Source organism: Balaenoptera physalus (assembly GCF_965194825.1).
Source record: "Balaenoptera physalus genome assembly, chromosome: 16".
Classification (NCBI taxonomy): domain Eukaryota; kingdom Metazoa; phylum Chordata; class Mammalia; order Artiodactyla; family Balaenopteridae; genus Balaenoptera; species Balaenoptera physalus.
Window position 1 is genome coordinate 76,346,140 of NC_138898.1, and position 20,711 is coordinate 76,366,850.

The 20,711-nt window shown below is 56.7% G+C and overlaps 3 protein-coding genes across 5 annotated transcripts; 1 reads left to right on the forward strand and 2 right to left on the reverse strand.

Annotated features, from left to right (window-relative positions):
* The first annotated feature begins 708 nt into the window (after positions 1–708).
* Positions 709–5,520, forward strand: TBX6 (T-box transcription factor 6). Its single transcript, XM_082430526.1, has 8 exons — positions 709–862; positions 948–1,182; positions 2,096–2,363; positions 2,446–2,592; positions 2,669–2,739; positions 3,909–3,982; positions 4,065–4,248; positions 4,331–5,520. Exons 1-8 carry the CDS (start codon positions 745–747, stop codon positions 4,542–4,544), a joined length of 1,311 nt encoding a protein of 436 aa, XP_082286652.1. The 5' UTR covers positions 709–744; the 3' UTR covers positions 4,545–5,520.
* PPP4C (protein phosphatase 4 catalytic subunit) lies at positions 5,388–12,886 on the reverse strand. Of its 2 annotated transcripts, XM_082430543.1 has the most exons (9): positions 12,750–12,886; positions 12,357–12,518; positions 8,817–8,868; positions 8,236–8,286; positions 7,911–8,012; positions 7,124–7,297; positions 6,905–7,031; positions 5,920–6,109; positions 5,388–5,839 (listed from the first exon to the last, which is right to left on the reverse strand). In XM_082430543.1, the coding sequence occupies exons 2-9, from the start codon at positions 12,452–12,454 to the stop codon at positions 5,710–5,712; spliced, it is 924 nt and encodes a 307-aa protein (XP_082286669.1). In that variant the 5' UTR covers positions 12,455–12,518; positions 12,750–12,886; the 3' UTR covers positions 5,388–5,709. The 2 variants fall into 2 exon arrangements, with proteins under 2 accessions (XP_082286669.1, XP_082286670.1); XM_082430544.1 differs by lacking the exons at positions 8,817–8,868; positions 12,357–12,518; positions 12,750–12,886 and adding an exon at positions 8,612–8,793.
* A 2,386-nt stretch (positions 12,887–15,272) lies between these two features.
* Positions 15,273–20,602, reverse strand: ALDOA (aldolase, fructose-bisphosphate A). 2 transcript variants are annotated; one of them, XM_082430541.1, is made up of 9 exons: positions 20,467–20,602; positions 17,864–17,990; positions 17,567–17,778; positions 17,043–17,097; positions 16,752–16,912; positions 16,321–16,404; positions 16,029–16,203; positions 15,665–15,864; positions 15,273–15,576 (listed from the first exon to the last, which is right to left on the reverse strand). In XM_082430541.1, the coding sequence occupies exons 2-9, from the start codon at positions 17,973–17,975 to the stop codon at positions 15,481–15,483; spliced, it is 1,095 nt and encodes a 364-aa protein (XP_082286667.1). In that variant the 5' UTR covers positions 17,976–17,990; positions 20,467–20,602; the 3' UTR covers positions 15,273–15,480. The 2 variants fall into 2 exon arrangements, with proteins under 2 accessions (XP_082286667.1, XP_082286668.1); XM_082430542.1 differs by lacking the exon at positions 20,467–20,602 and adding an exon at positions 19,329–19,480.
* Between the last annotated feature and the right edge of the window lie 109 nt (positions 20,603–20,711).

The following is a 20,711-nucleotide window of genomic DNA, read 5'->3' on the forward strand; positions in this document are numbered from 1 at the left end:
GTAGTTCCGAGGGTTCCCCAACGCGGGACCTTCTGGGAAACCCGGGCGTCAGCGGTCAGAGACAGTCGAGCTGTCGGCGTCTCCAAACTTTTGAGACTAGGCCGAGGCTGGAGGTTTTTCAGAATGGGAACCGGGAAGGACTCCAGAGTTCAGGCCTCAGCTGCGGACTCCTCGAGGTCCCCGGTGCCCCGCATTAACAATAAGCTCTGGTCGCGTCCCTCCAGCCCTGCTCCTTCCCTCCAGTCATGCTTCGTCCCTCCAAGTCTCATCCTCCAAGTGAAGGGGGCGGGGGTCACCTGCCAGAAAAGTCTGGGGCGCCAAGGTCTGCCCCAGGACTCCAGGCTCCATCCCAGGGTCCAGGCCCCGCCCCTCAGTAGGTTATCCCTAGCCGGGGCTCCCCCCGTGGGAACGGGGACCAGCTGGCCGGAAGCGCCAAACTGCGTCCCTGTCGAGCCCCGGGGATCAATCAGGCCGAGGAGTTAATTATGTAATGAGGGGGCAGGGGGTCGGGGCTAATGAAGCCTGGGGGGGAGGGGAGGAGGGAGGGTACCCAGGTATCCGGCCCCCTCTCGGACCCCTTCCAGGCCCCAGGGGTCTCCACCCCAGCCTAACTCCAGGGCCCCAAAGAGGGGAGGGGCTGTGATCCTGGGTCTGGAAGGGGCTGAGCTGTGAGCTATAAAGGGGGCATCTCTCAGCACTGGGGCACTCTAGGCAGCGTGACCTGAGGCCAGACAGGACTACTCCATGTACCATCCACGAGAGTTGTACCCCTCCCTGGGGACCGGCTACCGCCTAGGGCCTCCCCAGCCCGGAGCAGATTCCAGCTTCCCGCCTGCCCTGGCAGAGGGCTACCGCTACCCCGGTGAGCAGTGGGGGCAGCTCCTGTGTAGGAATTGGGGTGGAGGCTGTGGCCCTCGGCTGGCTCCTCATTCTCCTCCCATCTCCAGATCTGGACACTCCCAAACTGGATTGCTTCCTCTCCGGGATTGAGGCTGCTCCCCGAACTCTGGCCGCTCCCCCACCTCTACCCCCGCTGCCCCCAACCCTGGGCACTGAGCCGCCCCCTCCAGCCCCAGAGGGCCTTCATCCACTCCCTGGAGTCAGCCTGAGCCTGGAGAACCGGGAGTTGTGGAAAGAGTTCAACTCCGTGGGAACAGAGATGATCATCACCAAAGCTGGGAGGTGAGGGGGCTGGGCCAGGGTCCGAAGACCCAGTGTGTTCCTGGTGGGGGTCTCTTGGGAAAGGCAGAGTCCCCGGTGATGGGGCTAGGTGTGGGGATTCCTAGGGAGGCTAGAGCTCTGCCTGAGTTCAGAGCGTGACTGTGGCCTGGGTCAGGGATTCTTCTGTGGCTGGACCAGGGGTCATTCTGTGGCAAGTGTCAAGGGTCAGTCTGTGGAGTCTGTGGCTGGTTTAGGGACTGACCTATGGCAAGGGTCCTAGGTCAGTCTGGGCCCGGGGCAGAAAGTCAGGCTGGGTTATAAGTTAGTACGTGGCCTAGATCAGGGGTCAGTCTGTGCGTAGAGTCAGCATTCAGCCTATGACTGGGGTCATGGGTCAGCCACTGACCAGCATCAGGGAAGTCTGGCCAGGATCAGGGGTCACCTTGGAGGCAGGGATATGGTCAGTGTGCGGTCTTTATCTAGGCCAGGAGCTCAGGCACTAGCGCGGTGAGTCCCCTTTTTATTTTCTCTGAAGCACGTTTGTCCAGCAGCTGTAGATTCTGGTGCTGGAGATCAAGCGAGGAGACGAGGGTGGGGAGCAGAAGGCTCCTGGCAAGATTTCCAGAAGGAAAGTGTGTCACTCCTGCTTCCGCAAATGGAGTTTGAGGGGCCAGGGGTCAGGAGTCCAGACTCTGCTCCTAACCTGCTGTGTGACTCTGGTCAGATCACCTGACCCGTCGGTCCTGTTTCTCATCTGTAAAATGGGATGAGACAAGCTTATAGCTCTAAGATCCTGCCCTCTGAGTTCTGATTCCACATCCCTCGATTTTATGTGACAACTGCGTGAGCCAGTGGCTATGCCCCCTTGCGGGTGCTGTGCCCACCCCGGGCCGCTGGGTAGCTCCAGGCCTCTCCCCTCCCTTCCCCTGTCCAGGCGCATGTTCCCTGCTTGCCGAGTATCAGTCACTGGCCTGGACCCCGAGGCCCGCTACCTGTTTCTTCTGGATGTGGTTCCGGTGGACGGGGCTCGCTACCGCTGGCAGGGCCGGCGCTGGGAGCCCAGCGGCAAGGCAGAGCCCCGCCTGCCTGACCGCGTTTACATTCATCCTGACTCCCCTGCCACCGGTGCACACTGGATGCGGCAGCCTGTGTCTTTCCATCGTGTCAAGCTCACCAACAGCACACTGGACCCCCATGGCCACGTGAGGCCCAGGCTGGGACCCCCCGGATAAGGGTTGGGGGTGGGACCAGGGTAGGGGGTCATTCCTGTTTCTTCCCTCCCAGCTGATCTTGCACTCCATGCATAAGTATCAGCCCCGCATACACCTGGTGCGGGCCGCCCAGCTTTGCAGCCAACACTGGGGGGGCGTTGCCTCCTTCCGCTTCCCCGAGACCATGTTCATCTCCGTGACAGCCTACCAGAACCCACGGGTGAGTGACCCTGCTTGAGGGGGTGGCGTGCCCTGCCCAGGCTGTGGGAGTTTTGACTCTGGATGTGCACCCCCAGATCACACAACTGAAGATTGCAGCCAACCCCTTTGCCAAGGGCTTCCGGGAGAATGGCAGAAACTGTAAGAGGTGGGCATCATTCATTCATTCACTCGTTCATTCATCAAATGTTTATTAATCGTCCACTGTGTGCCAGGCACTGTGCTGGATGCCAGGAACACAATGTAAGTAAAAACATGTATTCACTCACTGATTTGACAAATACTTATTTAGCACCAGCTTATGTGCCAGGCACAGTTCTAGGCAGTGAAGATGCAACAGTGAACAAATCAAAGCCCCTGCCCTCATGGAACTGATGATACTCTAGTGGGCGGAGTAGACAAGTAGACAAGAGAAATAAATATTATGTAACATGTTAGGGATAAGTTCTAAAGAGAAAAGAAAGCAAGCAAGGAAGAACAGAAGGACTGGAGAGAGGTATTTATTAGATAAGAGGCCTGGAAATGCCTCATTAAGAGGACATTTGAGAAAAGACTTGGAGGAAGTATGGGAGGGAGCCAGGTGGATATCTGGGAACATGCCAGGGCCCTGAGGTGGGAGCATGCCTGCGGTATGGCGGGTGTGGAGTGAGAGAGGTGATGGGTAGCCAGGTTATGGTGGGCTGTAAAGGTTTCGTTAGGACACTGGCTTCTAACTAACCCCTTCAGAGCTGGCCCTTGCCCTCAAGACACTTAGAGTCAGGCAGAAGAGATAGATATTAATTCAAGGATCACCCTAACAAATGTAACAGTATCACTCGACAAAGGTTATCAGGGAGGGCGTGTGGTGCTGTGGGAAGTCAGGAGGCCTCCTTTAAGGAAGTTACACTTGAACTGAGACAAGAAGGAGGAGTAAAGCAGGTGAAGAGGGGACAGACGGGGGATTCCAGAGTGTGGCTGAAAGGCAGCTAGTGGAGATGGGCAGAGTGAACAAGGTGGCATGAGCTGGGATCAGACCATGCCCTGGCCTTGTTGCTTGGGAAGGAGTTTCCATGGATTCTAAATGCAATAGGAAACCATTAGAAAGTTGTAAGTGGGGAATAAATCCCAGCTCTGCTATTTCCTAGTCATTTAATTCTCTGGCCTTCCATTTCTTCTTCTGTAAAATGGGTATAATAATGGCACCTACCTGATAGGGTCCCTGGGTGAAATGCCTGGCACCTGGTAAGTGCTCTTATTACCATCATCACCATCACCATTATCATCATCATCATCATCATCATCATCATCATCATCATCATCATCATCACTATTCCCCAGGGAGCGAGACGCCCGTGTGAAGAGGAAACTGCGGAGCCCAGAGCCAGTAGCCACAGCGACCTACGGGAGTGGAGGTGAGTGTAGTCCCAGTGGTGATGGGGCCAGGCCTGAGATGCTGATCCTCCTTAGCCCACACTGTCCCTTCTGTCTCCCCAGATGCACCAGGTGGTCCCTGTGATTCCACACTGGGTGGGGACGTTCGTGAGTCAGATCCAGAGCAGGCCCCAGCGCCCGGGGAAGCTGCCCCAGCCCCAGCTCCTCCCTGTGGTGGCCCCAGTGCTGAGGCCTACCTTCTGCACCCTGCAGCTTTCCATGGGGCCCCTGGTCACCTTCCAACCAGGTGAGTGGGACAAGGGCACAGGGCTGGGCTGTTCCAGGCTGGGGATCCCTCTCCCCTGTTCTGATGCCTCTCTGCACTTCAGGAACCCCAGCTTCCCCGAGGCTCCAGACTCTGGGCGCCCAGCCCCCTACTCAGCCGCCTTCCTGGAGCTGCAGCCCGGGCCAGCAGGCTCAGGATACCCAGCAGCGGCACCCTCAGCGTCCTTTGCCTCGCACTTCCTCCAAGGGAGCCCCTTCCCTCTGCCCTACCCTGGGCCTGGGGCTTACCTGGATGTGGGCTCCAAACCAATGTACTGAGCCTTTGCTGAGCCCCTCTGCCTCCCTCCTCGTCTTCCATCACAAACCTCCAGTTCCCCTCCCCCAGGCCTGTTGCCCCCTCACTTCCACTGGCCCCATCCCCCACGCCAAATGGCTGCCTCGGGCCTCCCCCACCCCACTTCACACTTTGATTTCACTCCCACCCCCCTCTGGCTTCAAAGCTCTGGCTAAGCCGCTGGGAGTCCAGCTGGGGCCAGCTTCCCCTTCCCGGCTCTCACCTCAGTGTGAATGGAGGGAGGCTCTGCCTGGCCAAATGGGACCTGGGACCAGCACTCCCACCTCCCAGCCTCACCCTTGGGCTCGGCAAGTTCTACCCCGTCGCCCCAGTGCAAGCCACGCCAGTCTCTTCTCAGGACTAGAGTATTTTTTGTTAATAAAACTCGGAAGACAGACATCAGTGTTCTGGAAACATTGGGCTAATGGTGTTCGGCCCCGAGTGGGGCTGTGTGAGCACAGGTTCTGTGAGGAGACCCAGGCCCCAATCTAGACTTGTCATTTCCAGCTGCTTGACCTTGTGCGTGTAAATCAACACTCTGGGCCTGTTTCCTCTTCAGGAAAATGGGGGAATCAGTGTCTTGACACTCAAAGTTCTGAGAATTAAATAGGGCTGCCTGAGAACCCGCCCCTCTACCTAGCCCTCAGGAAGCCCTCAGGAGCGGTCACTGTCACTGGATGGGGACCAGGAGGCTCTGGGCAAGTTGACTGGCCTGAGCCGCACCTTGCTGGCAGGACTGGGGTTCCAAGGCAGTCAATGTCCTGACATCTACCAGGCTGCGCTGGCACCACTGCTCATCCCCAATCAATTCTGACACAAACCCAAAGACCATTTTTCTTCTTTTATTAGATTTTTTTTCTTTTTTTTTTTCTTCTCAAAATTTTTATCTAAAAACAAACAAACAAACAAAAAAAAAGGAAAAAAAAGAAAAACAAAATTATTGGAAACTTCACGGTTCAAGTGGGGAGACAGGGGAGGAGGAGCATGGAGCCAAGGCTCCAAGCCTCTCCAGAAAAGTCCTCACCCACAAAGTGCCCTCTTTTGGGGGGACAGCATAGCCGGGGACAGCCCCCCAGCCTTCGTCTGAAGAGGGCAGAGTCACAGTGGTCCAGGGGCCAGAGGGGCTGGAGGAGGCAGGGGCCAAAGGGGTCACAGGAAGTAGTCAGCCACGGGCTTTTTGGAGGGGATGCCCCGTGTCTCTTGGGGAGCGGCCTCAAAGATGATGAAATCTTTCTGGAGATGCTCGTCCAGCTCCAAGATGGCTGCCACATTCCCACAGCTGGAAGTCGGAGGGCAGCAGGGTTAAAGAAGCGGGTCAGCCTAGATCCCCACCTTGACCTCCCGGCCCAGGCAGCTCACCGGTAGCAGTAGTTGGGTGCCGACCACACAGTGAGTACAGTCTCGTTGAAGTGCCACTTATAACCTTCCATCACCAGTTGGTGGGCACGGCAGATCATGTCAATGTCGTTGGCTGCATTGAACTGGGCCACCACGTCACTGCCAAATAGGTAGCCAGCCCCACGGGGGCTCACGCCCCAGCCTGTTGTGTCTGAGGCAGATGAGGGTAGGGATGCCGAGAGGGTGTCTTCAGGGCATCAGTGGTTATCCGTGGCCCTTTGCAGGAGAGTACCCTGCCCCTCCCCCAGTTAGGCCTGTGCAGCAGGAGCACAGGGCCCGAATGCGTTCTGAGGGAGCCTGGGGGCAGGACAGCAAATGCTGAAGCAGATAAGCTCCAAAGAAGAAAGAATTTCCTGATAGTTGAGCCACCTCACCATCAGGGTGACCATGTAATTTACTGTCCAAACAGGTACACACAAGAGTGAAAGGAGGTGCTGACAGTAACCAGGCCAGGACAGCACCTGTGACCCCGGGCTGCCCAGCTGGCGGGGAGGTAGTAACAGGGCAGCGAGGGAGTGGAGGCTGCTGTTACAGCACAAGAGCCCTAGACAGGGATCAGGAGGCTTGGCTTTCATCTCGGCTCTGCTCCATCTAGCTGAGGAGGCCCACAAAATGAGGGGTCCTCGGGGGGCTACCATTCTGGGAGTCTGACCTCTGCAGAAGCCCCTTCACATTCAGGGAGCTGATGATTTTGTCCTCAACAAGCCCCTGAGCAATGACATACATCCCCCCCCAATCCCCCAGCTCAAAGCACCCAGCTCCCCATGTTCTCCTCCTCATCAAGGGTGCCAGCCAGTTGGCAGTCAAGCACGGACGCCAGTGAGGACCGGCCCCGCTCTGCTGTGTCCCAAACTCACCAGCTCGGGCTTTCCCTTCAAGGCACCTGCTTTAACCACAGGACCCCCTCAGTCACTCACCAAACTATGAGTAGAGCTCCTGCCCTCACCTTCAGGGTCGGACCAGAGCAGGTCACACATGGGCCCGTCATGAGGCACCTCTTGCTTTCGGTCAATTGTCCGGATCTGGTCCAGTGTCTGGATGGAGGGGGAAAGGCCCCCGTGCACACAGAAGATCTACAGGGGAGAGTGAGACAGGCGGGAAGGGAGGCTGAGGCCCAGCGCCTCTTCCATCTCTCCCATCCCCGGGAGCTGTGTGGCGGGCCTACCTTGCCATCGATGATGGCCGACAGGCTGAGGTAGTCAAAGATCTCAGTGCAGTAGCGCCACACGGTCACCGAGCCGTACTTGCGCAGACACTCGTCATAGAAGCCGTAGACCTGGGTGATCTGACGGCTTTCGTGGTTGCCCCGGATCAGGGTGATGCGGTCAGGATAGCGAACCTGGAGGTAGGCACCACGCCAGGCCTGGGGTCGAGGCTCTGTCTCGTGCTCCTAGATGTCCTCACATCTGCCAGCCCCGCTGCATCCTCATCACTACTGCCGTGGCCCAGATTCCTGTCACCTCTGCCTGAACGGTGTTCCATCCACCTCACACGCTCCCAGTCCCTCCTCCAGAGGAGGCAAAGCTGAATCCTCTCCCACCTCCTGCCCACCTCACAACTACAAACCTAATGGCCCCTCCTTCATCCACCAGGTACAGACCAAGCCCTTAGCAAGACACTTAGAGCACTTTGTCATCTGGTCCCTTACAGCCTCTCTCCCCCCAGTGGATAATGTACCCAGCTGAACTCAACTCCTTGCCACTTTCTGAACTGGATGAGCCTCTATTTCCTCCCCTACAATGCCGTCCCTCTGACCTCATCCTCCAGGGGCCCAATCAGATGTCCCCAAGTCAAGGAAAGCTTCTCTGACCACCCAAGCAGAATCTGTCCGTCACCAGCAGCACAGCTCAAGAGTTGGGGGTGGATGGAGCAGGAGATGAGGGCCGAAAGGATGCAGACAGGTCAGGCCTGAGGTGGCCCAGGTCTGGGGTCCAGAAGTCAGGGGGTCCCACCTTAAGTGCCAGCAGCAGGAGGAACGTTTCGACGCTGTAGAAACCACGATCCACAAAGTCCCCCATGAAGAGGTAGTTAGTCTCAGGGACGTCGCCTCCCACCTGAGGAGGGAGGAAGAAGGTTCCGCTTGGTCCTAAACTGTCCCCGACCCACTGTGGTGGCCCATTTCCAGTCAAGTTGAGGCCCTTCTTTCACAATGGGCCCACCTGACTAGGGGCCTCTGGCCTCCACTCCACTCACCAAACTCAAAAGTTTCCACTCTCAGTTAAAGGGGTCTTCCAGTCATCCCCCAGGTTACCTTTCCCATTGTTTCCCCACACTCACTCTGAACAGCTCCTTGAGGTCATAGAATTGTCCATGGATGTCACCGCATACCTGGAAGTGAGAAAGCAGATCGGAACTCAACAGTCCGAAAGCCTCTGCTACCAGGGGCTGTCCTTCAAAACACCCACTGCTTGAGAAGATCCTTATCGCTCTCGGCTAAGCCTCTGCTTCTCAGGGCCAAAAACCTACTCTCCCACCCCAATCCCCCCATCCCACACTGAGTGCCAACTATTCTGGGGGCAAGAGCTAGAGCCACTTCTTTCCAGCTAGACCTGCAGCTCCCAGAGGACCTGGCCCCCTCCTCTCCCTACTCCCCACCAGGCACCCAGAATAAAGTCACTAGTAACACACAGGAACACGTGGAGTCATCACTCACCGAACTGAGTTCTTCTGCCCTGGTCAAGAGCATCCCTCCAATGACTCCAAAGACCCTGCCCATAGCAGCCAATTCTTCTAGCAAAGCTCCCTTGAAGATGGGGCTCTCAGGGATGAGGGGTAGACCTCGGAGCCCACAAGATTAAGGGGAATGACCACGTGCCTAAAAGACCAAGCCAGGCTGTGGAGGGACGGCGGGTACTCACTGTGACTGGCGAGTCCACCCTCTGCACGTTGCTCTCCTCCACCAAGATCTCTCTGGAGACAGGAGAAGACCAGGGTCACCAAAGCCGAGCCAGCCCAACCCTATTCCTGACCTTTTCTGCGGGGGAGGGGAGGATGAGAGGCTGTCCTTGAACCTCTAGGGGGCAGGTCAGAGGTGTGCAATTTCCCCAGGATAGCCTGACCACAGCCCCACTGCTCGAGACCCTTCTGTGCGTGGCTCCCTGCTGCCAACAGGCCAAAGCCCAAGCTCTTGTTCAGCCTTTGCAAGGAGTCTGGGACTTTCCCAGCCTTGACCCTCCACGCTGCTCCCTTTCACACAGCCAGCACTTACTCTCAGAAAACAGATGTCCTCCTCCTCCTCTCCACGGAGCCCTCTGCTCAGAGACCGTGCCCTCGGCCGAGCTCTTACAGCCCCTCTCTCCCCACCACAGCGGCCTCCTCCCGGACTGTCCCAAGTCATGGGGATGGTGCCCTGGGCAGGCTGGCCATCGGAGGCACCTTCAAAGTGATACGCTGTTGACGCTTTTCTATTATTTATTTAGAGGAAGTGAGGACCTGGTCCTCCCTTTCTCCTTGCAGTGCAGTCTACTTCTACCTGAGTGAGCTTGACATGAAATTGCTTTGTCCGTTACAGACACCTAATCGTAAGTAATGCCGTGTTTCTAGATTTTGTCCTTGATGATCACGGCAGCCGTGAACACTTCAGTTCACACCACGTGCCAGGACGGTAGTAAGAGCTCTGCATGGATGACGCAGGCAATCAAACCACCACCCTCGAAGGCAGGCACTCTGATGATTCCTATGGCTCAGATGAAGAAAGCGGCCAGTCACACAGGCAGAAACTGAACCAAGGCAGCCTGTTCCAGTGTGTGGCCCTTACCAAGCTAGTCTGCTGTGGGAGGCACTTGCTCAGCCCTCTCTCTGCCAGTCCCCTCCCGTAAGACCAGGAGTTCCTTGGGCTTAGGGCGCTCTGTACGACTAAGGTGGCTCCAGGGAGGTGTGCCTCGGTTTCCAGGAATGGCAGGAGGCGCTGGCGGTGGTCCAAGGGGCCAGACAGCAGCTAGGCTCTCCCACCTGTACTGCATCTTGTGCCAAACATCCGCCACATGACTGCTTATAATGACCTTTCCAACTGACTTGGGAGGTGCTTTCCATCCTCATCTGACAAAGAAACTGAGGCTTTAGAGAAAAAAGGGGCAGAATCAAGGTCACAAAGCTGGAGAGTGGCTGAATTGGAACCTCAGGGGTCCAATTTCCTGAGATTTTATACCAGCCCCTTCCACAGACTCTGGGTCGCAACCTACCTCAGTGCCAGCAAGGCCTCAGCACAGCGTGGGAACCAGGCCCCAGCTCTGTCACCTGCAGCACATCACCAGCCCTCTCAGGGCTCACACCTGCTCACCTTCACTTCCACAACGAACACTGCTGACCAAAGCGCCAGACCCTGTCCCTGGATATGAAGAATCTCATGCAGGCTCCGTAAGGATTTCAAAGACTTGGAGATGTAGAGTGACTTGACCAGGGTCACACTGTTTATAGGTGACAAAGCTATACTTCATACTGAAGACCACCCGATTCAAAACCCTCGGCCGTTCTAATGTGCTGATGATTTTCAGAAGAGCAAATTCAGCTCCCAGGCCTCTGTAGTTCCAAGGTTTTGAGCCTCCGTACCCTCTGAGCAAGCAAAAGCTCTTGACACGACCAGCCTCAGCCTGGGCCCCTGGTGGGTCCTCAGGAGGCCACGGCCAGGTGCTAGAGTTGGTCCTCCTCCAGATTGGGCCTGGGATAACAATGGCCACCTCAGGCCTGAGCCTAGTACCTCTAAGCTCCATCATAGGAGCTGGGCAGGACCCTTCCACTCCTCAGTAGCCCCCTGCTGCCTCTCACAGAGTCTAAATGTCTGTCTGCCTGGCTGTCAGTGAGCGTGGAGTATGGTCAAAGACCTGGATCCAAAACCAGGCTCCCCTCCGATCAGCTGTGAGACGAGGGGTAAGACATTATCTTCTCTGAGGCTCAGTGTCCTCTTTGTGAAATACTCACCCCATGCCCTGCCTATTCCACAGCGCTGCAAAGAGCAATGAAGACTGAACACACGAAGAGCCACAGACGAGCATTTAAAAGCAGGCCCTGCCTGTTCACCAAATCCACGCAGGCCCTGTCTGGCTGTTACAAGTTTGTGTGGGGCAAAGCCAAGCAAAGAGCCTGACGGCCACTTTCTCTCTGGATGGCCTTGGTCAAATCACTAGGCTTCAAGGAGTCACAGCTTCTGTTCTGTAAAATGGGGCTAATGATTCCAACCTCACAGGATGGCTGTGGGAAGGAAATGGATGTAAGTTCTTTGCCAGTACAAGGCCAGGCTAACAGTGGGCCTGTTGTTCCATCAATGTGGGGTAATTCTGCTGGCACTTTCCCCACAATTCTCCAGTATGGTGGAAGCCATGAAAAGTTCCTCAGGAGGCAGGTAACTGGTCTCCTCACCGCTGCCCACACATCTCAGGGCTCCACTCCTATTCTCATCCTGCTAGGAATGCCCTTCCTCACTGGGCCTGCCCCCATCAGCTATCCAAATTATTTTCATCTTTCAAGGCCACCTTCTCTTATAATCCTTCTCTAATAACTGCTGTCCATATCAGCATTGCCCTCTTCCTACAAAATAATTTCAGTAACACCCAACGTTTGTCCGGCAGTTACATTTTACCAAAGCCTATGCTAAGCACATCCCAAGCACCAACCATCTTATTAAGTACTATTATCCCCACATGAAGAAACGGAGTCTCAGAGACCTCAACATCACCAACACAGCGAGGAAGTTGGCAGAGCTGATTCCAACCTAGTGCCATCATACTCCAAAACCTGGTTCTTAATCACTACATCACCCTACTTCCCACAGAACTGAGTTGGGCCTCCCTCCACACCTTGCTTAATTCTACTCTGGCTTATTGGCTACTATTTCCTAGGCTCCCACAATGAATATGAGGGTGATCCAACTCCACTTTCTTGCATTATGGCCCGAAAAGGGACAGGACATGGAAAACTGGCTTCACGATCCATCACTTAATTGTTGAATATGAGAGTCCTCACCTGTAAGATGGGATCAATTCCATCCACCTTTTAGGGTTGTTATTGGAATTAAAAGAACACTGTAAACCACAGAGTCTTTAGCGTTTCTGCCTTGAACTCCTGTTCTTGCTGACACTCCCTTTTATCATCTTATTCTTCGAGGTCTATCCCAAAGTTCCGCCAAGAAACGTTCTCTGTTCCCCCCAGACAGATACGGTTGTTTCCCTGAGCTTCCTAAGTACTTTCTGTAACTAACTCCACTGAAAACACATCATCTAACACTTCAAGTGTCTTCATCCAGGTCTGTCTTCCCCCAACAGGCTGGCTGCTCCTCGAGGGAAGAGGCCCTATTCCGCTCCTCTCCGGGAAAGCTTCCAGGATGAGCCAGGCCCAAAGTTCTCAGCTGGGTTTGCCCCGGGCCGGAACCCCAAGCCTCTCTTCCCCGGAGTCACAGGGCTCACCTAGCCTTAGCGCACAGGGCCTTGACTTCGCTCTCTTTGATGAGCTCGCAGCGCCGCAGCTGCTCGATCTGCCGGTCCAGGTCGCTGATCTCCGCCATGGCCCACCCCCCGGCGCGGGTCAGAGCCGGGGCCGCCGCCCCCTCCGCACCGCACAGGGGTCTCCTGGGAAAGGCGAAGACAAGCCCGCGGATCAGAGTGTCCCTAGGGGGCGCCGGGTCGGGGTCGGGGGCAACTCGATTCTGGAGCTGGCCCGGCCTCCCCACTCCCGCCTCCCCTCACATCGGCCCCCGGGCCCCCAGCGTCCCACAGGCCGGGCCGCACCCCCGCTAACTCCCGTCGAGCCCCGCGGGCCCGCGCTGGGGACGGCGGCCTAGAGGGGTCTCAGACTACTACCGCCGCTGCGACTCCGGCTCCGGCTCCCGGGGTCCCTGTCTTCCTCCTTCCCTCCGCTTTGGGCCCCCGCCACCACCGCTTCTACTTCCGGCCCCGCCGCGGAAGCAGAGGAAGAGCAGTTCCGCCGCGCGCCGGACGTGGCGTCATACACACACTCCCCCTCCCACGCCGCGCCCTTACCCCACCCCCTCAAGCCTGAGAGTGGAAAGGAGCCCAAGGAACCGGATGTCGGCAACAAGCGGACGGAAGTGATTGTGGGCTAAGCCGATTGGCGCTGCGAGGGATGTTAGGGACCTCAGTCCAGTCTCCTCATCTCAGTGAGGGAAACTGGAGCTGAGCCGGGGCTCCGACCTGTAACTTTAAGTTACACGTTTTTGTTTACCTGTTTTAGCAGACCTCCCCCATTACAATCCCTGAGGGATGGAACTTTGCCCTGTTTACACTTGCAGCCCCAGTGCTTACTTTGAACAAGGCCTGGAACAGTTGGCATACAGCAGTATTCGTTCAATGGTGAAGGAATTCCAGTCCGGATCTCTTTCCAGGGCCCCAGAGAAATCTCTGCTGTGGAGGACCTCCGAAATTAGAAGTGGAAAAGAGTCCACCTTCCCCACACCAAGTCTATACCTCAGCTAGCATGACCTCCCCGATTCCAGAATGATCCCTTTGACACCCCTCAGCTGCTTATTGTCTGCAGTTTTACTTTTTTTTTAGAGGAGGAAGCTGGCTAAAAAAGGTTAAGTAACTTGTTCATGGTTGCATAGCTAAGAACTTTGGGTTTGAATCGAAGTTGAAGTTTTTGTTTGTTTGACTGCGTTGGGTCTTCGTTGCTGCCGGCAGGCTTTCTCTAGTTGTGGCGAGCAGGGGCTACTCTTCATTGCAGTGCGCGGGCTTCTCATTGCGCTGGCTTCTCTTGTGGAGCACAGCACGCAGGCTTCAGTAGTTGTGGCGCGTGGGCTCAGTAGTTGTGGCTCATGGGCTCTAGGGCGCACGCAGGCTCAGCAGTTGTGGCGCACGGGCTTAGTTGCTCTGTGGCATGTGGAATCTTCCCGGACCAGGGCTCGAACCCGTGTCCCCTGCATTGGCAGGCAGATTCTTAACCACTGCACCACCAGGGAAGTCCCCAAAGTTGAAATCTGAACCCAGGAAAGCTGTGTCCTCAGTTCTAGTTTCTTCTGTCACTTACTCTTTCTGGCGCTTTGTCATTAGAAACTTTATAAAACATCCCAAACTGACATTTGAAGTCCTCTGCTTCCCTAGTCTCTTGCTGCACGCAGAGGAAGTGATTGGTCTTTAAACAAACTTCTTGGTGTCAGAGCCCTTTTGGAATGTCCTTTTTGCTATCTTCTATGGACCCTCAATTTCTAGTTGCTTTACTTCAGACTTTGTTTCACAGAGAGCTGAGTGAGGCTAGGCACAGAAGTGAGGCCACAGTTTGAAGGTGCACTAGACACCAGTTCTGTTTTGGATGTAGGCAACAGATGCAAATGTGCAGAGAGAGGTAAAGGACTAAGTTCTTAAATTCCTAGAAGGTACTAAGTTTCTATGCAGATGACTATAGGGATTCAGTAGGTCCAGAGATCAGAAAGGTGAAGATTTTTTTTTTCCCCTCTAGAGGAGAGCTCAGACAGGAAATGGTCCACATCATGAAATTTGGGAAGTGGCAGGACTAACTATGTTGTTGGTTATGACCAAGATCTTTAATACCCAAAAAGATCTGATATAGTTACTATTACACCCCAGCCTGGGTGAACGGAGAAGGGTTCAAAGCACGGTATAGGGGAAGTGCAGGGCCCTCATTCTGGCTTCATGGAATGCAGAAGCCACAGAGCTTCAGTTCTTAACCCGGAACCTGAGCTCCACAGTTCTGCGTGTGTGTGTGTGTGTGTGTGTGTGTTGTTGAAGTGGATGTCAGAGAGGATTCCAGGTTCTTCAAGGGGTTCCACAGCCCAGAGTCTAAGAAGTCAGTTCTAATCCCATCTCCTTTTAAGATGGGAAAACAAACAAGCTCAACAGTGCAGATTAAGAAGACATGCATTAATGATCTTGTTTCAACCAAGAAACAGTGAGGCAAGATCGCCTTAAGGACAAATTGGGAATAACAGTACCTACTCCTGTAGAATACTTATCATGTTGTATGGCTTATAGATTCAGGAAATCTTAGTTTCTGTCAGTGGCTGTTTTTTTGTGACAGGGGCCTTCTACACCTATGAGTTCTGGGCCTAAAACTGAGGCTGAGGCTGCAGCCTCCTAAGACCAGCAGTTACACATGCACTCCCCCACTGTAAGCCTCATCGGATGCTGCTGGTAGAAGGAAGAGAACACTGGGTGGTTGGAAGAAAATTCACAAGCTCTTCTCTTGAAGCCCTGGGCAAGTATTAAACAAAGTATTAAACCAATTCATCTCCTTCACCTATTTTTCTGCTCAAGAAGGAAGAACATAATGCAAGGGCGCTTTCTTCTCCGGGCTCTGCCCCCTCCCCCAGCACCCCCCTGCCCTAGACACCACAGACGTGGACAACAGACTCCCCCTTAAATAGTTGTTTATTGGCAGTAGGCTGGAAATGGTGGAGTTAGCGTACACAGACAACACCAGGCATCAATGTCACGAGGGAGGCAAGAGTGACGGGAAAGAGCAGCCTGGAGCCCCGGTTGAGGCCCCCTCTCTTCAAGAGTGAGTGTGGGAGGGGGCAGGGCCTGGAGTGTTGAGGGGGCAGCCTTAGAACACCTCCGCTTAGTAGGCATGGTTAGAGATGAAGAGGGACTCACTGGCTGCAGCCCCTGCCTTACCACTTGGGGTGTACTTTCCTTGGCAGGCAAGGCTGTTGGCCTAAAAGGGGAGAGAAGCCAGAGTGAGAAGGTTCCTTCCCAGATCCCATCCACCCCAGCACCCTGCCCACCTCCTGCCCCATCCTTACCAGGGCTCGCTTGATGTATTCTTCCTGGGCAGCCTTCAGGTTCTCCTTCTTTCCACCCCAGGCCTTCAGGGCAGAGGCCTGCAGGGCTCGGCCATAAGAGAAGGTCAGGGCCCACGGCTTCAGCAGGTGGCACTTGTTGATGGCGCTGAGGTTGATGGATGCCTCCTCCTCACTCTGGCCTCCAGATAGGAAGGTGATCCCTGTAGAACAAGGGGGTGAAATGGGGGGAGGGGTTGTAGTCAGAGACCCGGGGGACTGGTAGGAGGCCCTAGAAGCTGACCTGGAAATCAGAGCACATGGGCACAAGGTTTATGGGTACAGTTCATCTACCTCCCAGAGGTCAAGATGAGGGTGTGGGTCTCACCAGGGACAGCGGGGGGCACTGTGCGACGCAGCGCTGTGACAGTTGCCATGGCAATCTCCTCGTGAGAATATTTATGGGTGCAGGCGTGGCCTGGGGTTACCATATTGGGCTTCAGCAAGGTGCCTTCCAGGTAGACGTGGTGGGCACTCAGAGCCTTGTAGACAGCAGCCAGCACCTACAGCAGGGCGGGACCAAAGTGGGGTAGGGTGGAGCAGGGAGGGGGACGGGGGTCAGCCCCAGGGCCCCCAGCCCAGCTCTCTAGCCCACCTCACTGCCCAGGCAGGCAACCTACCTTCTCGGTTACATGCTGACAGCGTTTCAAGTCATGGTCCCCATCAGGGAGGATCTCAGGCTCCACGATGGGCACAATGCCATTCTGTGGGGTGAGGGACAGGGCAGCCATGAGGCCTCCTAACCCAGAGCCCCACCTACGGCTCTTCACAGCCACTGACCAAGATCTTATCTCCATGACAACAGAGACCCCTGGCTTCACAGCCCTTGGCAGATTGCAGGAGATCAGCCATCTGCCCAGATCCACCTGCACAACCCCTATTCTGCTCTTCTGCTTGCAGAGCCCTCCACGGGCCCAAGCCTGGTGCCTGGTGAGGATCCAGAGCAGTTGCCTTGGGGAAGGTGGGTAGCCTGGCAGATGGGTGGCAGGCTAGCTGACACGCTGGAATGGAAAGAGGTGGGAAGTGGCCTCTTGGGGACCTACAGGCCCACCTGCTGGCAGATGCTGGCATAACGGGCCAGGACGTTGGCGTTTTCCATGATGGCCAGGGTGGAGGGGGTGTGTTCCCCTATCTTCAGCACACAGCGCCACTTGGCAAAGTCAGCTCCGTCCTTCTTGTACTGGGCACAGCGCTCCGACAGCCCATCCAGCCCTGTAGAGGGGACGGAGGAATCAAAGCATGGCAGAGGAGGGGGCACGTGGCTCCCACACACCCTGGGCACCCAGAGGGGTACCGAGCTGGGTGGGCTGGTCGGTAGGGCCGGGAGCTAAACGGTTCTCACCTTGGGTGGTTGTCTCGCCGTTTGTTCCTGCCAGGGGTACTACACCCTTGTCTACCTGTTGGAGTGGGGCAACAACACAGGACAGGGAAGTGATCTCTAGTGCCATTTTCTCCTCTGTAGCCCCGCCCTGTCCCGGCTTTACTTCATCTCTCAAGTATCTTTCCTGTTTTGCAAATGTTTCACGTAGTCATGTTATCTGATCCTATAGAGCAGGACACACACAGAGAGCCTGGGCTCCTACCACTTACTAACCCTATGAGCAAAACACTTCATGGCCTTGAGCATCTGGTTTTTCAATTGTATAATAAGCGTAACACCTGCCTCTCACAATTGCAAGGATTAAAAATGCCAAGCAGGTCCCATATGTTTCTAGCTTTTTTACACACGATTTGGAGGTGATCTGGGGCAGACTCCACCCGAGTCTCCAGGCTCCCGACCCGAAGTTCATCCCCCAGCCTGCTACTCTGGATTTCTTTCCCCCAGATCCATCTTACATCTCACACCCTGAGGTCTAGCCCCCTCACCTTGATGCCCACAACACCGCCCTTGGCTTTGATAACTTGCGGGAAGGGACGCCCATCATCTGTCTTCTGGTAGAGCGTCTCATGAAAGAGGATGACGCCCCCAATGCAGGGATTCACGCGGTCGTCGGCAGTCAGCAGCAGTTGGCGGTAGAAGCGCCGGTTCTCCTCGGTGTTCTCAGTGCCAATGGACTGCAGTCGCTTGGCAATGCTCCCTGTAGGGAAGCATCACATGGGAATAAGGGGATCAGCCTATCACCCCCAACCTGGGGCCCTCCTCCCACTGTGTCCTGCCCGCACCGGTGGACTCATCTGCAGCCAGGATGCCCTTGCCCGGAGCCACGATCCGGTGAGCGATGTCAGAGAGCTCCTTCTTCTGCTCCGGGGTCAGTGCTGGGTGTTGGTGGGGCATGGTGCCTGTCAGTTCCTGGGCAAGAGACAGACCAGGGAGGGCTAGTTAGCAGGGTCTCCCAACAAGCAAGGCCCCTTGCCTGGAGGTCAGGGCAAAGGTTCCCTACCTCCCCTGCCCCACAACTGGCAGGTCTTGGGGCACTTCCTGTCCCCAGCTCTCCCCTACACCCGACTTCCCTATACTAGGCCTGCCTCCTGCACCTTTCCTAACTCTGTTTGTTGCTGGGTGTTGCCCAGCTGAGGGTGGGGCTGTATACTGGCATCTGGGGTAAAGGGAATAGGCCAGAGCCATGGACAGGCAAGTCACATGGAAGCCGGACCCTCCTGGCTTGTGCTCTGCCATGGGGTCACCTTGCCTGGAAGCAAAACCGAACCAGAGTATTTTAGAATTAGAGGTTGTGCAGAAGGCAGAAGGCCCGACCTCCTCATCTGAAAGGAGCCAGAGAAGGGAAAAGGTCTGTGTTTCAAGCCACACAGCAACCCTAGAGCCAGATCTGAGAGTAGAACCCAGATCTTCTGACTGTTACACGAGTGTTCCTTGCAGTCCACTCGAGATCCCAGGGCTGGCTCAGGCTCCATGGCCTCAAGGACACCCCAAGGTCAGGCTTCTCCCCCCACGGTGGGGGGAGGTTGTTAGAAAAAGGATGTTAGGAAGAAGGCAGGAGGGTCATCAGAAGCCCAGAAAAGGGCCGTAGAGGAAGCCTAGCCCGAGGTGGAGAAAAGGGGTGAGGTCTGTCGTTCTCACTGCTCATACAGGGTGAGAGAACGTGGAGGAGAGGCAAGCGCCCACCCCTTCCCCTGAAAAATGCTCATGTCTGCTCTGCGGCTGCAGCTGTTCCAGGCTCAGAATCAAGGTCACCCGATAAGGAAAAATAGGGAAAGTGTTCATGGGGCATCAGAAGCTGCCGAGGGGTTTCCCCTCCTCGGCGGGGGCACCCGTCTCCCAGGACAGGGCCAACCACCCGCTTTCGGGAACCCTGAAGCAGTGTATGAGCTGGCCCCCACCCCTTGCGGCATCCTAGGATCCCTGCAGAGGCAAAGGGGCCGTAATACTTGCACCAAGAGTCCTAACAAGAAAAGGGGAGGGGGAAATGGCACTTCATCTCGCCCTACTTCCTTCCTCCCTGCTGTGACTCAGCGCGGAGCGGCCCTTGGACTGCGCAGCAAACTGCGGGAGCTCAAGCTGGAAGAGTTGGGGAGTCTGGGCTACGAGCACAGGTGTGGGTGGTGGTGGAGGAGGGGAGATCCTGGGCCCGGGTGGGGGGCTCCGCGCGGACGCCCGACCCGCCACTACACCTCGGATCCTTCTCCACGACCCTCTCCCTGATCTTCGCACGTGGCGAGGGGCGCTCACCTGGCACAGGAGAGGGGCGGATTGGCAGGGTGCAGCGGTGGAGGGCCGCGGGCTGGCGAGTGGACTGAGGGAGCGAACGCGGCAGTCGTCACCGGGACTCTGGTTCTGCGGCGCGTTCCAAGGGGAACACAGCCTACTCAGCTCCCGAGGGGGGCGCGCGGGGGCGGGCAGGCAGGAGGCGGTGCCGCGCCTTATAAAGGCACCGCTCCACCCTCCGAGGGGTTTTTCCCTTTGCCGGGGGCCGGAGGCGCCCCGGCGTCCAATTGCAGGCGAGGGACTGTGCGAGAGTCCGCCCCCCGAAAGGCGAAGCCCGGAGGCGGCGCTTGGGCGAGGACCGTGCGGCGAGAACACGATCCCTTCCCCCACCCCGTCCCCCTCGGACGTGACTCGGGCCACATCCCGCGGGTCGCGGGGGCCTTCCCCTCCCTCTCCCTTCTCCTCCCCCACCCCCCCTGCTTTGCGTGCTTTGGGGCGCTGTTACTCAGCCGATTTGGGGCACCGGCAGAGATGGGGATGGGGTGGGGTCGGGTCGGGGAAAAGCGGGTGGCAGAGCCCGAGAAGACTGAGGCTCAGCTTCCCCCGCCGCGGGCCCAGTCCAGAGGCCCGCGGCAGCCCCAGCTTCCGGCTGCGCTGAGGCAGCTTGCGTCGCGTTGTAACCGAATCCAGAGGTCAAGCGACTGCGAGCCCCGGCGGAAGAGAGGGCGGCGAGGGCACGCACGGGGAGCGCGAGGAGACGGCGGGGGCTGGCAAGGGGCGGAGGCGAGGCGGCAGCGGTTCCGGGTGTTCCGCGGGGAGAGTGCCTCCGCCGCATCTGCGCCCCATTCCGGCGGGTCTGGCTCCCGGGACCGGGAGGGCGTACGCGCCCGCCGCCCGGGCCGACCCCCGAAAGCCAGACCCAGCGGAAACCCGCCGGCTACCGCTCTGCCCAAGCAAGTCTGGGGATGCGGGGCCAGAGTCCCTGCGAAACTTCTCCCTGGCACTGACTTTCTTCTCCAAAATAAAATCCGTCCCCCAGCTGTCAGCCTCCCAGATATTCTTCTAGCCTCCCCATCCTACCCGCCAGGTCTCCCCTCTTAACCCTCTTAATCCCGACGCCTCCAGCCCAGCCCCACCCCCGCTCCGTCCTGCTGGTGCCCACCTGCGAGAAGGAGGCCGAAGGAGCGGGCAGAGCCTGGTCAGCAGCGAGTGAGTCAGGCCACACCCGGGCTGGGTTATAAGGCTGCTCCTGCCCTACCCCCAACCAATGTCCCCGACCTTCTCCGGTGACCCTTGCCCTTCCCTCGCCACAGATCCCCTGGTAGGGGATCTATATTTAGGGAAACCTGAAGCTCCTGACATTCATGCCAGCTGGGGGCCTAAAGTGAAGGATGGGAAGGAAGCTGT